A 19,201-nucleotide genomic window follows, 5' to 3' on the forward strand; every position below is an offset into this window, starting at 1 on the left:
GTAGGTTCCTTGCAAGTTTGGGGCTGCATTTCTGCAAATGGAGTTGAAGATTTTATCGATCAATTATGTCCTCAGTGCTGAGAAATACAGGCAGATACTTATCAATCATGCCATATATCAGGCGTGTGATTGGCCCCAAATTTATTCTGCAGCAGGACAACAGCCCCAAACATATAGCCAATGCCATTCAGAACTAACTTCAGCATAAAGAAGAACAAGGAGTCCTGAAAGTAATGGTTTGACCACCACAGAGCCCTGATCTCTACATTAATGAATCTGTTTGAGATTACATGAAGAGACAGAAGAATCTGAGGCAGCCTACATCCTCAGAAGATATGTGGTTAGTTCTCCAAGATGTTTGGAACAACCTTGAAGGAGTTCCTTCAAAAACTGTGTGCAAGTATACTTAGAAGAATTGATGCTGTTTGAAGGCAAAGGGTGGCCACTCCAAATATTGTTTTAATTTGAATTTCTCTTCTGTTCATTTACTTTACATTTTGTTAATTGATAAAAATAAACTATTAACATTTCTATTTCTGAAAGCATTCTTCATTTACAGCATTTTTTGCACAACTGCCTAAAACATTTGCACATTACTCTGTGTATGTATATGTATATGTGTATATCTTGATCCAACTGCTTTCAACTTTCTTACGTAACAGGTAGTCTTATACTTAGAGCAAGTTATTGATCAATCCACAAACTAATCCTCCATGTTGATGCATGTTATTATGATGCGAATAAAGGTTATGCTAGCAGAATGTTCTATAAGGACGTTATGGCAAAACCTAAAGAACTACTATAGCTGAAACTATGGAAGGTGCTCAGGTTGATGACAGGCTATAAGAGCATCTGAATCTGTTATTTTTGGATTATAATTATAATCTTCCTCAAATATATTCTTGCTATTTGTTCCTTGTGTGGACCAGGACATTTTTAGGAGTGTATGACACCCAAACCTTCATTTCTGTCTGGCTCTCCTCTCACCTGCTGCTGCGTTTGGCCCTTGCTCTTGCATAGTAAGCTTCATAAGATTTCGGTTTCAGCTCCAGTGCTTTAGTAGCAAATTCCTCCGCCATTCCAAAATCCTGCCATTACAATAGGTGCGTAGATAAGTCATTGAAAAAACACACAGAGAATTTGGGAAGAAAAGAAATAAAATTGATAGATTGTTGTAAGAGGACTGAGTACATTAGCAAAATATCAGACAGCTGGTATCGAGAGATCCAACTTTTTTAGATATTATCTGTTCCTAACCTAGGATTGTAAGTGTCAAATCTGTTCTTTGGGAATACATCCAGTCCATGTATCATAATTTATTCCGCCCTAGAAATAGTAAAATCTACTTCATTTTTTTTATTTGCAACTTTCTTAGTGCTTCAATACTAATAACTTGAAATAATTTACGACTTCATACAGGCCATTGACATGAACAAGTTGTGGAACACATATATATAGTTTTTCCCATATTCTTAGGGTTGCCTCATTTAAACTGTCGTGTGTTGAAGGAATTAGGTGACAGGAATTTAGGGATATATTATATAATCTGGACATTAGCAATAATTCCTAATAATTATCTGATTATGTGAAGGATTCTAACTAGATACAGAAGTACACACATTAAAGTTCTCTAGGTAGTTGTTCCATACTCGTGTGGCCAGTAGTATATAAAAGGGAAGTCATGGCAAAATAGGCAGGATGGGCAACCATGTCTACCATTCAAACAATATGACTTTAAAACTTTTAAGTGACATTTCTCAGAATTAAAATTCCAAGATAGAAGTAGATATGTCTGATTTTATCTGAACTTTTTGTTGCACTAAGGATAGGGATAGAAGCAGGTATATCTGATTTTATCATTAAAATAAAAGGATTTCTCAGCTAGAGTTAATATCATTGTTTTGATGATATAAGTTTGTAATATTAAGTGCCTTGCTGGATTGGACCCTTGGCCTATGCTGTCCAGGAGTCTGTTCTACAATAGCCAACCAAATGTGCAAACTGTAAACTGTAAAATTTCTTGTTATTTTTAAGTTTGTTTAAAATCTAACCTGTTGTTATATATTTCAATCTCTAAGTCATTACTACACGATTTCTAACTTTAAAAGTTCCCCTTTTTCTCTCTCAAAGCTGTATTCCACTATATGCACACAAACACACATTTTATGTTGTTTTAAACAATGGCTTCTGAATAGCATAAAGCCTGTCATATGTGAGGAGAGTGTAACCTATGCATTTTGAGACTGAGTCACTGTTCTAAGAGAAAGCAAGAGCTTTATAAGGAAAAGACAATATTTTATATCTACCAGCATCCTTCAATTTGCATATGCACATATATTTTTTACAAAATGAAAGGAAGCTGTTTTCATAAACTGATGAATTTTTAATTGTTTGAAATAAATCCTAGACTATTGCTTGGCTGTTTCGGAATTAGAAAACGCCAGTGCTCTGTGAAGGACAACCAAGTTACAAAAAGGTGGAGGTTTTAAGGCCATTCTAGGAATATAGGTAAGAGTCTGGTTAGGAAGTGATTAGGAACAGGAAAGGAAGCTGGGAAAGGATCACATTCAGGAGTAAGCTGTAAGAAGGAGGGCACTTACATTCATTTTCCTCCGACAGCGTGATAAGTTGAGAAGGAGTGACACCTTCAGTTCCCGGAAAGTTTTTAGATCTTCTCCAAACCCTTCTCGGGGAAACTTCTTCAAAGCATACTGATACCGTTGGGCAGCTTCTTTCACTTTCCCTTTCTAATAAAATGTCAAACAGTAAATGTACCATTCAGTTTTTTTTATCTGACTTTTGTAAGTTATACTGTGGATCAAGAAACTGAATGTGCCTGTAAAAGGTTCTAGAAATAAACAAGGAATATCAGTTATTCTCCTTAGAGAATGATTTTTATCAATTTGATGATCATTAAAAGAAGCTCTGTATTTACAAACAATTCAGATTCTTTTTCTGCATACCTTTATATTTCTTGCTTTATTGGAGAATCAATTTGCTAAGAGATACGTTTAGTTGAATGATTAAACAATGTACATATTAAGAAAGTATCATGTAAGGAAGTAAGGAAAATAAGACAGAATAAGCAATAACTTCCAATAATTTTCATTATTTAGCATATACTTCACTCTAACCAAAATCATGTGCCTAACAGACATGTAAAATTGCCTAATAATCTCTTCTGGCCTATGATTTAAGATGCAGTGGATATTCTCTTGTTATACAGTCTTCAATTATGAATTTTTTATTTGTTTTTCACAAAAAGGTGAATTAATTAATAGACAAATGGATCAGCAGGGAAAAAAAGCAACAACTACTATTTCTGTGGAGAAAATGGAATATTGGGCACTTACCATGAAGAATATTTTTTGTTTGACGCATTACATCTTCATACTGGACTATGATTTCCCTGCAGTTCAGAAATGGCAAGATTCCTTACCCAAGATCTTTATTGAATCATTCTCTTAGTGAGACTTAATGAAAGTTCAATTTCAAAGCAAGATTTAAATACAGGAAAAGAGGCCAGGTTGATATAATAAAAGGACTAATGTATAACTACAGTTAGTCCTTGAATTATAACCATTATTAGCAACCACTCAAAGCCATGACGGTGCTGAAAAAAGTGACTTACAATTTGTCCTTGCACTTATGACCACTGCAGCATCTCTGCAGTTACGAGACTGTGATTCAGCCAGCGTGTAGTTACAACAATTGCAACACCCCAGGAATACATGATTTACAACCTTCCTAATCAACTTCTGGCAAGTAAACTCAATGGGGGGAACCTGTATTTGCTTAATGACCACATGATTAACTTAATGATAATAGAAAAAAGGTCATAAAATAGGTGTGATAATGTGATAATTCATTTAAGGACTGGATAATTTAGCAACACAAGTTCCAGTCCTAAGTCAAGGACTACCTGTGGGTTTGAATTATTTGTAGTACAATATGGAATAGTGAGTTAGCTAACATGATTTAAGTATGTGGGATTAGTTCTCATAAGAAAATGGAACATCAGCCATGCTTATGAGAAATATTGGGAGAGAAAGAATGTAAACTGAACTCCTCATGGGTCCTAGGGAAAACTTCAGTAATGAGGAATTATTTTTTTAAACATGAAAATAGTTAGAGAAATCCTATAGTAGAACGATGAGAAATATAGAAGGTAAATAAGTAGGTCATAAGGATTCAGGAGAAAACCATTATGAATAAAGGCAGAGCATAAGATCTTTTAAAACTGTTTCCTGACGATTGCTGGGAGGCAATTTAAATGCTTTAATTGCATGTTTCTTTATAACATTCTAGAACAGGACTGATAACATCTTCTAAACCATATTTCTTAAAAGTTATGATTTCTGGACCCAATTTTAAAAAATTACAGAGGAAGAGCCCAAAAGAGCTTTCATTTGTATGAATTACATTTGTCAATATTCGCCATATTAAAAATTAAAATTGATGCATTCAAGAAAATGTTTTATTCAATTATGTAAAAATAACAATATTAAATCCATTAGAAATTAAAATTATTACAATATTTTTAACAAATGAAAAATAATACGTTGTAATATATAAGAGTTGTAAACTTTCTATGAGATTCTTATTTTCCCTGTACTCTTATTTGTTTGCTTTATTGAGGTTCAGCAGTGTATCATTTAATCATTTTTGCAATCACCTGAAGTGAAAGATTTTACCCACAGCTTGCAAATGGTGAAATTTTTATACTTTAGGTCAGGGATCTCAAACCTTAGTAACTTTAAGGCTTGTGGACTTAAACTCCCAAAGCTCTGGGAACTTTGGGAGTTGAAGTCCACAAACTTAAAGTTACTAAGGTTGGAGACCCCTGCTTTAGGTGACTGCAAAAACCCTAAAGGAGTATGCTATTAAGACTTCTTTTTTTCTCCAAAGAACATGGAATAAAAAGAAAGCTTGTGGGGAAAAATAGTAATTAAAAAAGAAGTTTCTATTTAGTTTTGAACTCACAATCTTCTGTTTACAAGGCAAGTGTTTTAACCATTATTCTATTTGAGCATTCATAATAAAAGCACTTTTAAAAAGAATTAGAGATCCTGAAATAAAATACGATAATAGGTTTTACATAGCTTTAAAATGGCTGAATGATTTTAGAGGTCACTCACTAGCACTTACAGAGAAATGGCCTAAAAATAGAAATAATTATAGAATGATTCTAATTTTCACAACTTTATTACAATAGGACAACAAACAGCCTAAAGTCATTCACGCTACTTCAGTCTCACTCTTCTTAATGTAAATGATAGTTTATATTCTTCTCCTAAGAACTTTAAATATGATTAAAGACTTGTACTGGCAATAAAATATCAGTGCTAATCAGATTTTCTTATAAGTAATGTTTATTAACTAGCTTGAAATAATGATTAGGATAGGAATCTGGTTTATTTAATTATAAGAGTATTTACTAAATTACATTATACAACATAATAAAACATCTTATCAACACCATTTTTAAAAGGAGCAGTGGAAGCAAATTGATTAAGAATCATGATTGAAAATATATTCAGTGTATTTTATAAGAAAATTTATCCCGTAAGGGAGACTGTTCTCTAATCTGGAAGTCACAAATGAAAAGTATCTCTTCCTTAATCCTCACCAGGAAGCATCTTGTCAAAAGGAGAAATCAGAAGATGGCAGCAATAAAGTCTGCAGAAATGGAGCAACATTCTTAAGCAATTGGGAGGATGTAATTATTGAGACGCTCCAGTCTAACAGAGTTTAAAGGACAAAATCAGAAACTTCATCATAGAAACAAACTGGGAATGATCAGACTGAGATCAAATTCATACAATATGGTCTGTCTTGCAAGTGCAAGTAAGATTCTCACAGTGGCATACCAGGCTAACTGATGTTTCTACAAGCAGGTCCACACAGTGTACAGTACAATAATGCAGCCTGAAAATTATAAAAGGATGAATGATTATAGCACTGATTTTTCCCCAGGAAAAGAACAAAAGAAAATTTTAGTCATAGTTGTTTAAATTATGATTATGGTTTGCAGAGAAGGAAAAATAAGAAATTAAAATTAGTAGAGAGAATTTCACAGTCTGAACTTTATGATTTAATTATGATTAGATATAAAGACTATTATGTCTGTGCATAACTTCAGCCTGAACTATATACAACTTGCATTGAATTTTATTTTTTTCATAAATAAAATATATGCCAATCTTAACTCTCAGAATAAAGAAAACTACCTGAGTCCCAGAGAGTTATATTAGGTATTAGAGAATTCAAACATTCTCTTTTGCTCAGATTGGACAATTTATCATAGAGTAACTGTCATAGATACCATGGACAATCAAAATACCCTTTGCATTTTATCAAATAATGTATTTTGTTCCAGTGATCACAGAAAATTTTATGGGTCATCAAATCTGCAAAGGTAGTGTTTAACTTAGTGTTGGAAACATGTGGAAGAGGCCTTCATTCTGCAGTAGATAGACAATGGCTAAAATGATGATGATAATTATATAAATGTTTAAATACATATATACATACATAAACTTACATATATTGTTCTAAATTTAGGCTATAAGTGTATCTTTTTAGCTTTGTAATTAGGGAATTGTAGTTTATTTAACAGTTCAAAATATTGCCAGAACTGCTTATGTTATGAATTAAAATTTCTGAAGATTTCTGATATATATTTTCATTCGTCTATAAACAAAGAATAAAAAATGTTTCTTTTTTAACACAAAGCTCGATTATTAAATATAAAATCACAGTTTTCATCCTACCTTGTAAAACATGTCTCCCTCCTCCATCAATTTGCTCAACAGGATGACCATGATGTCTGGTTTGGAAGTGGCCATTGCCCATGTTGCTGGACCTGTAGTGTACAGGATGCATGATGGGTAAAAAACTCATACAATGCAAAAGGTGGCAGTGGAGGAAAGCTAAAATGGGAAAACATCCTGGGCAGATAATTTCTGATGGAGAGAACAACTTGGTACAGTCAATTCAGAAGCAACTTTGTCCCAACAAAAAGGTTGGGTTTGTAGATGTAAGTGAATAAGATATATACTTTGTAATATTATAATTAAATTAATTTTAGAACAAGTCATAAATCCTTGAGTCATTTTTGAAGAAAGAATATTTACTTAGTGGCATTACCAAGAAAACACTATAGAAAAATGAGTAAGAACTAGTCTAATATTAACTAGAATTAAAATTAATATCTATATCATTATACATAAATTAACTGATGTGCAATGCAAAATCTGATACAGATATATATCTGAAATTTTCTGTGTCAATATTTGTGTCACCGTGTGAAAAGCTTTTAAAACTTCAGTTTCTGGGGAAAAAAATTCAATTCAAACTACAGATTCAAATTCAATCTGTAAAAGTGCATTCTTCTGATGCAGTTCAAAAGTCCAGTTTTATATTGGTCTTCAAAAACAAAAACAATAAACAAACAAATCATTTCAGAATGAGTATTTTCCTCAGTAAATTATCAGCTTCTGTAGTTGTTATCATCAAGAAAAGCATTTCAGAAGACTCAGTGAAAACAAATTTGCAATGTTTTACATATTTTGCAGCATTTTAAGTGACTTTAGTCTTGCATTCAAGTTATTCTCTGCAGCAGTAAGAAAAGAAAATTATTTGAAGGTAAGAAAAATTAAAAGTGGGGAATGGAACATAGGCAGGCAAAACTGTAGAAGAGAAAAGGCGGAGCTGTTAGACCACCAAGTTTGATGATGACAGCAGTGAATTATACCTCTTGGACGACTTGGTAGTGTCTGACAGCCTTTGGGGTATGTGGGGGATGGGGGGGAAGATAGGAGGAAAACACAAAGTTGTGGGACAGGGAGAAAAAATGGATGAAGGTGAATTTTTAAAAAAAGAAAAAGCAGCAGTGAGAGGCAGGCAGCAAAGCAGCAGCAAATTTTGTGATGCAAGAATTAAGAGACAAAGGCATATGCAGATAATGCTCAAATCTAGAAATACCTACAGAGTAGGGTAGGCAGCATACCAGCATAACACAGCTGTTTAGATTTTCATTTTTAGACAAGGACCTTGCTTTAATTTGTAAGAGCTAAGTAATGAATTCACTACTGCAATCCTCACATATGGAAATGCTGAGCATCTGCATATTGAAACTGGCTATGCCTATATCACAGGAGTATACTGTGTTTTCATATTCAAGAAAGATATGAAAGATAGATTATTCCCTTTGTGTCCTTCCTACCTATCTTGGCTCCTTTCTTCAAGAGAGTAACTACAACAGAAGTATTGCGGCAGCCCACTGCCCTATCGAGGGGGCGCATCCCACTGTAATCCACATGCTCAATCATGGCACCATGATCCACCAGGAATTGAACCTATAAATAAACAAATAACTGAGTCAGCATCATCCAGAAAAGATCAATGTTGTTATGTGATTAAGCTGAGGTTTCAGATTCATAGAATGCTGGTTATCTTCTTTAAAGTCTTACATGATATAAGGCCAGATTTTGGACTGCTAGGATGGATGTGCTCCTAGTCTTATCAGTAAAATATTAATGCCTTGCAGAATCCAAAAAACATGCCTTCTTTGTAATAGTGCCTGCCTGGTGAAACACTTTCCCTAGTTATCCAGATGGTCCTGATCTTGTTGACTTTCTGGAAAGCTGAAAAATCTGGCTTTTCCCATAGACATTAAGGCTAGGTTGTTAGTCATAGAGATCACTGTATGTATGGTTGAGGATAAAATGTGAAGTGCCTTGGCTTTTGTATTTATTAGATTTCTTTGTATATATGTTGTAAGCTATATTTCTAAATACAGGTTTAAATATATCACTAAGATTGATGTCTCTTCTGATATCAATTGGAAGAATATGACAAGCTGGACCAGTTTGTCAGACTGGCCAACCTGTTGCACAAAAATCCCAAATGGCGCAGAAAGCTGGAGTTTACAACATACTTGAAGTATCGTAGGAGTCATCAAGGCTTATTGTTGACAATGTAACTTCATGGTGGCTCCTGTTTTTTAGCCCTCCGATCCAATGTTGAAGTTAACATTTAAAGGGCATATAAGCTGTTCAATACTGACCATTTATGTGGTCTGAGAAGACAGTAACCCAATTAACTCTACATATTAAATTAAATATGAAAGATTGATAAAGGTGTCATAGGTTTCAATTCCCCTTTACATTTTATAAGATGCAGCTGAAAATATTGGATTACATAGTCCATTTTTTCCATGGTACGAACTATGAAATAAAGAATGGGGCATGCCATTTTACTTGCTAGTTTCAGTTTATTCTACTGCAAACTTAGATTATTTGAATTGAAAGTGGAGAGGTACCAATATTATGGCTGTGTCTGTATGTCATATGAATCGGTGGCTGTGATAAAGAAATGAAATGAATTATTATCTCTTATAGAATAATAAACAAACAATAAAAATAATCATAACTTACCACCTCTGCATCTCCATAAAAAGCTGCTAAATCCAATGGAGTACGCCCATTTTTGTCAGCGTGGTCTGTAGCAGCTCCACTCTCTACCAAAGCTCGCACTACCGAAAGATGACCTTTTAGGCAAGCCCAGCTAAGAGCAGTTAGTCCTTCTTTGTCCATTAAGGAAATTGAGGAGCCTGGATGAAAAAAGCAAAGCTACTTAAGTGCTTGCACAAGGTAAAATGATTTACACCTCATTCTTGTAGCAATCTTTCATAAAGGTTTGGTGTTATAATAATTTAGGAATGTATGTATGTCTTTTACAAGAAGTACTGCTTATATTAGCTTGCTAGATACTGTAGAGAAAAAATGTTACCAAATAGCTTGCTGGAGTAGCTTGTAGAGTATTTTATGGTCAGAAAATGGCTTCACAATTTTTTTACTGTATGTTGGAACAAAATTCTTGTAACGTTCTTCTGCATTTTTGCTCATTCCTTAAGAATGAGACGAAGTTATCTGTTGACTCTTGTGCCCAAAAGAATCTCTGCCCAAGTTGCTTAATTGGTCAACCACGGTGTGTTGAAATGCCCCTCTTGCTGGCATTGATGACTTCAACCGTCACACTTTAGAGAGTAGGTTGGGAAGAGCTAAAGATTTCATGGCCACCATAATTATATGCGTTTGCTCCAAGAAACTCCAGACAAGATACACTTAAATGATTATACCTAGACCTTATCAGTGCCTTGGAGCTAATGTACTATCGTTTAGATCTGGACAACATTATAACTAGCCCTGTGCCATGATTATATAATTTCCCAATCCTGGTAAAAATAGTTTAGTCCATTTATAGGACCATTTTTCTTTTATGTACTCCAAGACAAATTCCTTGTGTGTCCAATCACACTTGGCCAATAAAGAATTCTATTCTATTCTATTCTATTCTATTCTATTCTATTCTATTCTATTCTATTCTATTCTATTCTATTCATTGAAATGACTCAAGGCTGATGAAATTGACTGTTGCTCATTATCTTTGTGAGGTAAACTGACATTACAAAGGTTGATCTCAGGTGCCTTATGAATTCAGATCGATTCTGGAAATGTCTGGTGAGAGTCTCAGTGATTTTACAGTATACATAATTGTATTTTCTAAACAACCTGAGGTTATGGGAAATTGTTTTTGAGTGCTTTCCCTCTGTATAAAAATTTGAATGGCTGCTTTTTTATTGCAGATTTTAGACAGATGAAACAAAAAAAACAACAACACCTGGAATGCTGGTTTGGAAACACGAGAAGTGAAAATGGGGAAAATTCAAATCTGAGCCTACATCATGGCAATAAAACAGATATAGCACACTTTTCCTCTCTTACTGCATCAATGAAGTGCTATTCAATGGTCTTGTTTAAGCTAGCAAGCACCCCCTCTGAGCAGAGATCACGTGTAGCTTCTGTTGGCAGAATTCTTTACTGATAAAAGTAAATCAAATTCACCAGTCTTTTGATGGGCTCTTGGAGGGAGTAGAGTCCATCTAATGGCTGGAACATCATTGTGCTATATTACCTGGAATTCAGTTTTGCCTGTGGACTCCAAGGAAGCAGGGTTGTCTCTGGTATCCTTCAGCTACTTGTGACTTGGATTCATTAAAAAAAACAATATTTCCCCTGTTTTTTTGGGGGGGAAATGGAGTGTGTGTGTATGTGTGTATGTATATACGATGGGCTGGTTCTAGGTGATTATCAATGCTTTGCTTTAGGTAAAGTAAAGGTTCCCCTTGCACATATGTGCTAGTCATTCCTGACTCTAGGGGGAGTCATCTCTGTTTCAAAGCCAAAGAGACAGCGCTGTCAGAAGACGTCTCGGTGGTCATGTGGCCGGCATGACTAAACGCCAAAGGTGCACAGAACACCGTTACCTTCCCACCGAAGGTGGTCCCTATTTTTCCACTTGCATTTTTTACGTGCTTTTGAACTGCTAGGTTGGCAGAAGCTGGGAGACGTAACGGGAGCTCACCCCATTATGCAGTACTAGGGATTTGAACAGCTGAACTGCCGACCTTTAGATCGAGAAGTTCAGCATCTTAGCCACTGTGCCACTGCTTTGCTTTAGGAAGTGACATTTCCTACATATTTAAAAGAATTCAATTACTTCCCAGAATTCAACTACTCTTGGATATTATTGCTGTCTCTATTGTAAACAAGAAACAGATAAAATATGTGCCTAAAACTACTTTTTATTAAGAATGGCTATAGTCCCAGAAAGTTGCAAGATAGCATGTGCTTCTCTTTCTCCTTTTTAAAATTTGAATGAATTCAGGGTGTATTTGTCTAAGATAGTTCCATACAGTTTCCCCTCATCTAGGCTTAAATAATTTTTATTTCCTTGTTGACTTGTAATAGATTCTCCGGTAATAGATTCTCCCTCTCCCCATTAAGGTCGTCTGCTTTAATCTCTGCAGTTATTCAGATTATGCTCACTGGTCATCTACAGAGCATACTAGAAGAAATGGATTATGTTTTCAATCAGAATTCAAGCTTGGGCATAGGGCTGGGGCCATACTGGTTGTTGCCTTTGCCTTGGCATCCATTTATTTGTTCATTTTAAAAGAGCTATATACTGCAATCTCCATAAATTACTATCATCCTGTCCTGAGCAAAAAAATCAAGCCAAGCATTTATCTTCTATATTAGTGGGACTGGACATTATTTGGGAGAACTCCATGCTTGTCATGGAATCTTGGACTACTCCTAAGAGAATGGCTGGTATATGTTCCCTAGACACTTATCAGTTAAATCATTCAAACATCCAGGATTGGGGAAATAACTAAACTAGAATGTGGTGATAGGGGCAGCACACATGATCTCCCCATGTTCCTGTGGTTACCAATCTCTCTTTCAACATTATTCCTTCCTCTGCCTGCTATCCTTAAAATCCTATTATTTATTTCCTATCAAACGTTTCCTTAAATGTCAGATTTCTAAAAAGAATACTGCAAAAGAATAGAAACTAATAGCCTGGGTCTAAACTCATCCTTAATTACACCATACTAAGCCCTACATTTTCTATATCAGAACTTGCAAAACAAACATACTACAGGTCCACTCTCTAACATATTATCACTTATTATTGTGTGCCTCCTATATCATTGGTCCTGCCATATAGAACAGCCTCCCCTCTGAGTTCTGGAAATCTGGTTGGGCTTCTGGAAGACTTTGAAGGTATAGGCTTTTTTTCTCAAAGGGACATGATGTTAGTGTGATCTTGTATTTTTGTTTTGTTTCTATTCTGTTAGCAGTTCTGTGAGGTGTTTCAGCTATGTTTAAATTTGATATTATCTTACAGCTATTTGAGAGGGTGGCTTTTGGGGGGGAAGGGGGTAAGCTGCCCACAGTTACCTTATTAAGAGATGGGCATCATGTAAATTAGAGATGATTAGGAGATTAGATGATGAGAGATCTTTATCCCACAGAAGATTAATACAATATAACAAAGGGTGTTTTTACATCCTTTCTTGTAAAATCTAAGACCAGAAAGCCACTGTGGCTCCCGACTTTCAATACAAATTATTACTGATAATCTAACCTCCTGGATAACAATATTCAACCAGGGTGATCTACATTTGGAGTAGCAGGTGATCACAAAAATAAAAATAAGAGAGTTTCTACATTGATGCAGTGAATAGATGGGATTTTGTGAAACACATAGGTATGTGTTGTAAATTAAAATAAATTGTTGAAAAGTTTTTTAAAAAAATATCCAAAATATTTCCAAAATATTTCCAAAATAAGGCAGTTCCCAACTGCAATGAAAATCTTTTGACTTTGAAATAAACTCTTCTGCTCATTTGATCATATCTCTATTCTATTGCACATGAATGATGTGGTACAGAATCAAAGAATGAACAAAACTATTTATAAAAATGGGAAGATTTGCATTCGGGAAGATTTGGTCTTAATCTTACAATTTTTCAATACTAACCTTGTCCCAATAAGAACTCCACAGTACCCAAATGCCCCTCTGAAGCTGCCATCATTAGAGGAGTCCGACCTTGTTTATCTGCCATATTAACATCTGCACCATGGGTGAGCAAGAGATCGACAATCTGAAAACACATAAAGAATACACTGGGTACAAACCACCTACACAAATATCATGTCAGAAGTATCATGGATTCTTTTGCTAAGAATGACAATCTTTTAATGGCTGTTGGCTGCAATTAACTTTTTTCTGGAGCGGGTGGAGGAACCCACAGGCAAGGCAATGTAACAAAAAAAATCTATGGGATATATCCCATCTCATTCTTGCATGATACCTTACGTTTCTGTGACTCAAAAATAAATTAAATGCTTCTTAACTGAAACACAGAAAGACCAAACAATTCAAAATAAATTTCAAGATGGCAGTTACTAGGAGCTACCAGAATCTACAGCCCAGAGTCTGACCTTCTTCCTAATTGTAGAAGGATGTATTCTAAGCAGTTAAGTTCAAGAATCTAGCAGAAGAGCAATTTTTTGTGGGAGCTATTCTGAGCCGGTGAGCCCAGAGGTTTGTAAATGTTTAATGCTTTTGTAATGATTGTAGTTTATTGCTGATTAGACAGACCTATGATAGATCTTAAGGTTTAATTTAAATATTTTTTCATTGGCTGAATCTCTTGAACCCCCTCCCCAATCCTTCTCCACTGAAATTCCTTTGTTTAGATTTATGATTCTTTTATATTTCAGATGATATTTCTTCTATATCATACTAACTTTCTATATTGATTTTGGAAGGGTTTTTTTCCCCGCTTAACACCTTACCATCTTTGTTTTATTAATATTTAGAATTGCAACTTTTAATTAGAAGGACAATAACTGAAAGAACAGTTATTTTACCAACACAGTAAGGATTACTTTTTTTGTTTTTGATTCTCTTTCTATATAAAAAAATCAAAGTGAAACTTACCTTGATCATAAATACAAATCTAATTGTTTTTAAATCGTCTGTATGCCTAATAATGTTATTAATTTTGATTTATTTGTCTCTGAATATTACTATTTGTTTTTTTATTTAAATATATTTTGCTTCAACCAGTGTACCCTATTTTCAAGTAGATAACTTTTTCTAATATTGTTTCTTCAACCAAATGAGGAAACTCCAACATAAGGATTTATGAAAATATATTTACGTTTCTTGTTTCTTTCAGGTTTTCTTACTATTTAATAAGCTTATTGATCTTGTTTTAACTTATCACAGAACTAATGTTTTTATTTGTAAAGTGAACTGTTGAAAAAGAGTCAAATTAGCATAGTAAAGACTTAATAGTACCATTCTTTTTTTTCTTTTTTTTTTGAGAAATTTAAAATATTGTTTTGATCAGTGGTGGGTAGTTCCCGGTCTGGTCTGGTTCTATAGAACTGGTAGTAAAACCGTCAGGAGGTACCACCCACCCGCCACAATTTCATCATGGGTGATCAGTACATGCTTCCATTGTGAACCGGTAGTACAGGTAAGTAGAACCCACCCCTGGTTTTGATGTATTTTTTTTCTGAATGTAATTGTACATTCAAAAACTTTATTAATTTGGTAATATATTGTATATTTCTGGCCCTTACTATTTTGTATGCTTTGATCTAATATACATTTGCCAATTTGTTTTATTATTTTTTCAACTATAAAAGAGTTCCAACATAGAGAATATTTTGAATGGCAATCAAATGTAATATTATGTGTGAATTACAGGTAATTGTTTGATATTTGTTAAAAATAATATTGAATGCTTGTTTATGGTTATTTTTCTTCTCATACATTAGTAGTTGGCTATTACATATTTTGTTTTAAATATCACTGAATTTTATGTTGTTTTAATATTGCCTATTTTTAACATTTTCAATTTTGTTTTAATTTAATAAATAGAAATTCTGGGCATAGAATAAAATATTATTTTTCCAAAATGAGTAGGAATAATAAGGAAGAATCAAAGATGGAGGAAATACAGCTTGATTCCTCTGTACTTTTCTTTCATCACAAAGAATTTCGGCTTCTACAACGCAATTGTGTTCTTTTTACATAAGAGAAATAGCGACCATCAATCAGTTGCTATTAAATTCTGCAAGCACTCAGACTGCACATCAAATTGATACATGTGATTTACATTATCTGGAGCAGCGGTCTCCAGCCTTTGCAGTTTGGTGGCCTAGCTGGGGGAGAGAGGGGAATTGGGCCGTGTGTCTGGCCGGTTTTCATGCATACGCAGCTCAATTTTCACAGGTTGAGCTGCATGCATTACACACTGGCTCACTGTTTGCACAAGTTGAATTGTGTGTGTATGTGTGCCAGCTTACCACTCACATGGCCCGGTTGTGAATAGGCCACAGCTTGGTAATGGACTGTGGCCCCGAGATTGGGGACACCTGATCTAGAGGTCCACCAGGATAAAATGTGCCAGAGTGGATGTGAGGGCTTTGACTGAATATATGAAATATCAAATCCAGATTCTGGTAAACATAGTGACTTCACCTTCCAAAGATACAGCTGCACTTACAGCCTATGAAAAGCAAAATGTAGGATTAAGAAAATTCTTAACAGAAAAGGCATCCCCAGAAGGTCCCAGATAAAGACCCCTCACTGGTTTGACTTAAATAAGAAAAAGAATAGCTATGTGTTTAGCAGGGAACCATCCATCAAATGATAATTACATTACCATACTTTCATTTAGACAAGAATACAACAAAACTATCAGGTGTTAAGAAGTCTCACTATTTGTCTTCTCTCTTGTAAACAAAGAATTAGCCTTTCTCTGGCACTCAGTCACATGGGAATGTAGGTTCTCCTTGGACATTCCTATACCTGCCTACATGTGGAAGGAAACTTATGGACCTACTCGCCCCTCCCCTGCCAGCCAGTCCTCGCCTCCCCACCTGGGCTCCTTAAGGCAACAACTTAAGCAGTTGTTGGAGCTAAGCAGAGAAAGAGTTGGCAAAACAGCTGGCTCAGTTCAAATTGGATCTAACCGAGAAGGAGGCTCAACAGAAGCACCTCACTAAAGACTACGAGCATAAGCTTTCCAAGCAGAGGGAAGACCTGCGGGAATGCGAGGCCAGGTACCGGCGCCTGGAGGCTCAGCGGGCTGAGATGGTCAGCCAATTCCAGGCCATAATGCAACCCCATTGGAACAAGGCCCTCTGGCTCTTCGCCACCAGCGGCACTTCCCTCCAGCCTTTGCCCAAAGCCCCACATCAGGAGGCTGAAGCAGACCCCAAATCGGAATTTCTGCCCCCTTCCAACCCACACAAAAAGACCCCAAAGGGGGAGACTCTCTGCAGCAACACAAATGTTTATTGCATATATCCAGGCCAGGGGCTATAGTTTGAGGACCGCTGATTTAGTTCAATATAAAAAATGCAAATAATTTTTCTGCAGACCACCAACATTTTCTCACGGACCACCAGTGATTCACCAACCACCAGTTGGTGATTGCTGCCTTAAGATATGTAAACATCCTGCTTTATACATATGATATGCTATTTATAACTTATATCTAGGTAGCGATGAGAATACAATAAGTGGAAAACTAAATTAGTTTTTTTCAGGTAGAGGTGGACTAGGTGTAATTAGGGCCTAGATAGGGAATGTATACAAGTCAAACTCTACTTATACTTAGGACTGGCTTTCACAGAAATAGGTTCCTGGTTGCCTCATTTTAAGAAGAATTTTTAAGGGCTACAGTGTGTGTCAATGCCATAAGATAATTCACCAACCATAGTTATGTGGGTTCTCTAATTCCAATCATAAAGATATATAACACCAAAACAGACCCAATGATCACATATAGTGCAGAACTGTGAGGATATATAAATGCTGACTTACTGAAATAAAAGGTTGTTGTTCAGTTGCATAGTCGTATCCAACTCTTTTTGACCCATGGATCAGGATCTAGGATAACTCGGCATAGCCGGCTCAGTGCAGCCAGCTCACCACTGCCAAGTCATTTCTGCTAGCTGACCGCTACCAAGTCATTGTAGAGTAACTCAACACTGAGTAACTCAACTCGCCATGGGCAGCCAGAGTGAGAGCCAGGAGGTGAGCACAGAGCACAGAGCATGGTGATGGTCAGAGACTTCCCAGTGGAGGGAGAGCCAGGTTGGTGGGTGGGCGAGCAGGTCGGCAGAATGCAATAGCTGGGAGATTCCCTCTTTTCACACATGCCACTGCTGCCAAACCAAACTCTGCATATCCAAAGTGGCTGATATTTCTCCTGGCAATCTTAATTCCTTCTTGTGATTCATCCACCCTGAAATTTCAAATGATGTACTTTGCATATTAGTTAAATAAGCAGGATTACAATATGCAGCCTTGTCATGCTCCTTTCCCTATTTTGAACTAATCAGTTTTTTCTCAGAAGAAAGGTAAGGTGGTCTAGTATTCCTATCCCTTTATGAACTTGCAACAGCTTATTGTGACCTACACAATCAAAGGCTTTAGTGTAGGCAATGAGGCAGATGTTTTTCTGCAACTCCTTTGCTGTCTCCACAATCCAGTTCTAGTTCCTCTGTCTCCTCGAAACACAGTTTATACCTCTGGTAGTCCTCGGTTTACATACTGCTGAACTCTAGCTTGTAGGATTTTGACCATGACCTTGCTAGCATGTGAAATGAGCACAACTGTATAGAATTTGAACATTTTTTGACAGTGCCCTTTTTTGGAACTGGAACATAAACTAAAATTTTCCAATCCTGTGGCGAGTTTTCCAAATTTGCTGGTATATTGATTGCAGTCCTTTAATGGCATTATCTTTTAGGATTTTAAATAGCTCAGCTGGAATACAAGCTTTGTTGTTGGAAACACTTCCCAAGGCCCATTTAATTTCACACTCCAGGATGTCTAGTCTGAGATCAGCAATCATACCCATTGTTATTAGGGACATTTAGGTCTTCCTTGTATAGTTCTTCTGTGTATTCTTGCCACCACTTCTTAATCTCTTCTACTTCTGTTAGGTCTCCCATTTTAATTCTTTATTGTGCTCAACGTTGCATGGAAGGTTCCCTTAATATCTCCAATTTTCTTGAAGAGATCTCTGGTGTTTCCCATTCTATTATCTTCTCTACTTCTTTGCACTGTTCATTTAAGAAGGCCTTCTTCTCTCTCCTTGCTATTCTCTGGAAATTTGTATTCAGTTGGCTATATTTTTCCCCTTTTCCTTTAGCTATCCTTCTCTACTCAGCTATTTGTAAGGCTCATCAGACAACCACTTTACTTTCTTGCTTTTCTTTTTTCTTTGGATGGTTTTAATCGCTGCCTCCTACACAATGTTAGAATCTTCATCCATAGTTCTTCAGGAACGCTACTACCAAATCTAATCCCTTAAATATATTCATCATCTCCACTGCATATTCATAAGGGATATAATTTAGGCCATACTTGAATAACCTAGTAGCTTTCCCTACTTTCTTCAACTTAACTCAGATTTTTTAAAATAAGAAGCTTATGATGTAAGCCATAGTCATCCCCGGATCTTGTTTTTACCGATTGTATAGAGCTTCTCAATCTTTGGCTGCAAAGTACATAATGAATCCGAGTTTGGTATTGACCATCTGGTGATGTCTACCTGTAGAGTTGTACTCCAAGGCCAAATACTCTGTACTCCAAGGCCAAATTTGCCTGTTATTCTAGTTATCTCTTAACTTCCTATTTTAGTATTCCAATTCTATATATCTTTTTTGGTATTAGTTATAGAAGTGATATAGGTCTTCATAGAATCATAGTTAACTTCAGCTTCTTCCTAATCAGTGGTTGGGATATACAT

The 19,201-nt window shown here is 35.7% G+C and overlaps 1 protein-coding gene across 7 annotated transcripts in view; it reads right to left on the reverse strand.

Moving 5' to 3' along the window:
* The window catches only part of TANC2 (tetratricopeptide repeat, ankyrin repeat and coiled-coil containing 2), a 329,859-nt gene that overhangs the window by 19,832 nt on the left and 290,826 nt on the right, over nt 1–19,201 (reverse strand). For all 7 annotated transcript variants that reach the window (XM_058179549.1, XM_058179546.1, XM_058179545.1 and 4 more), the window contains 6 exons: nt 13,396–13,519; nt 9,441–9,616; nt 8,228–8,360; nt 6,774–6,865; nt 2,601–2,747; nt 988–1,088 (listed from right to left, as the gene is read on the reverse strand). In XM_058179549.1, coding sequence (XP_058035532.1) covers nt 988–1,088; nt 2,601–2,747; nt 6,774–6,865; nt 8,228–8,360; nt 9,441–9,616; nt 13,396–13,519 — 773 coding nt within the window. The remainder of the gene's footprint in view (nt 1–987; nt 1,089–2,600; nt 2,748–6,773; nt 6,866–8,227; nt 8,361–9,440; nt 9,617–13,395; nt 13,520–19,201) is intronic.

Source organism: Ahaetulla prasina, chromosome 4, assembly GCF_028640845.1.
Source record: "Ahaetulla prasina isolate Xishuangbanna chromosome 4, ASM2864084v1, whole genome shotgun sequence".
NCBI classification, from domain to species: domain Eukaryota; kingdom Metazoa; phylum Chordata; class Lepidosauria; order Squamata; family Colubridae; genus Ahaetulla; species Ahaetulla prasina.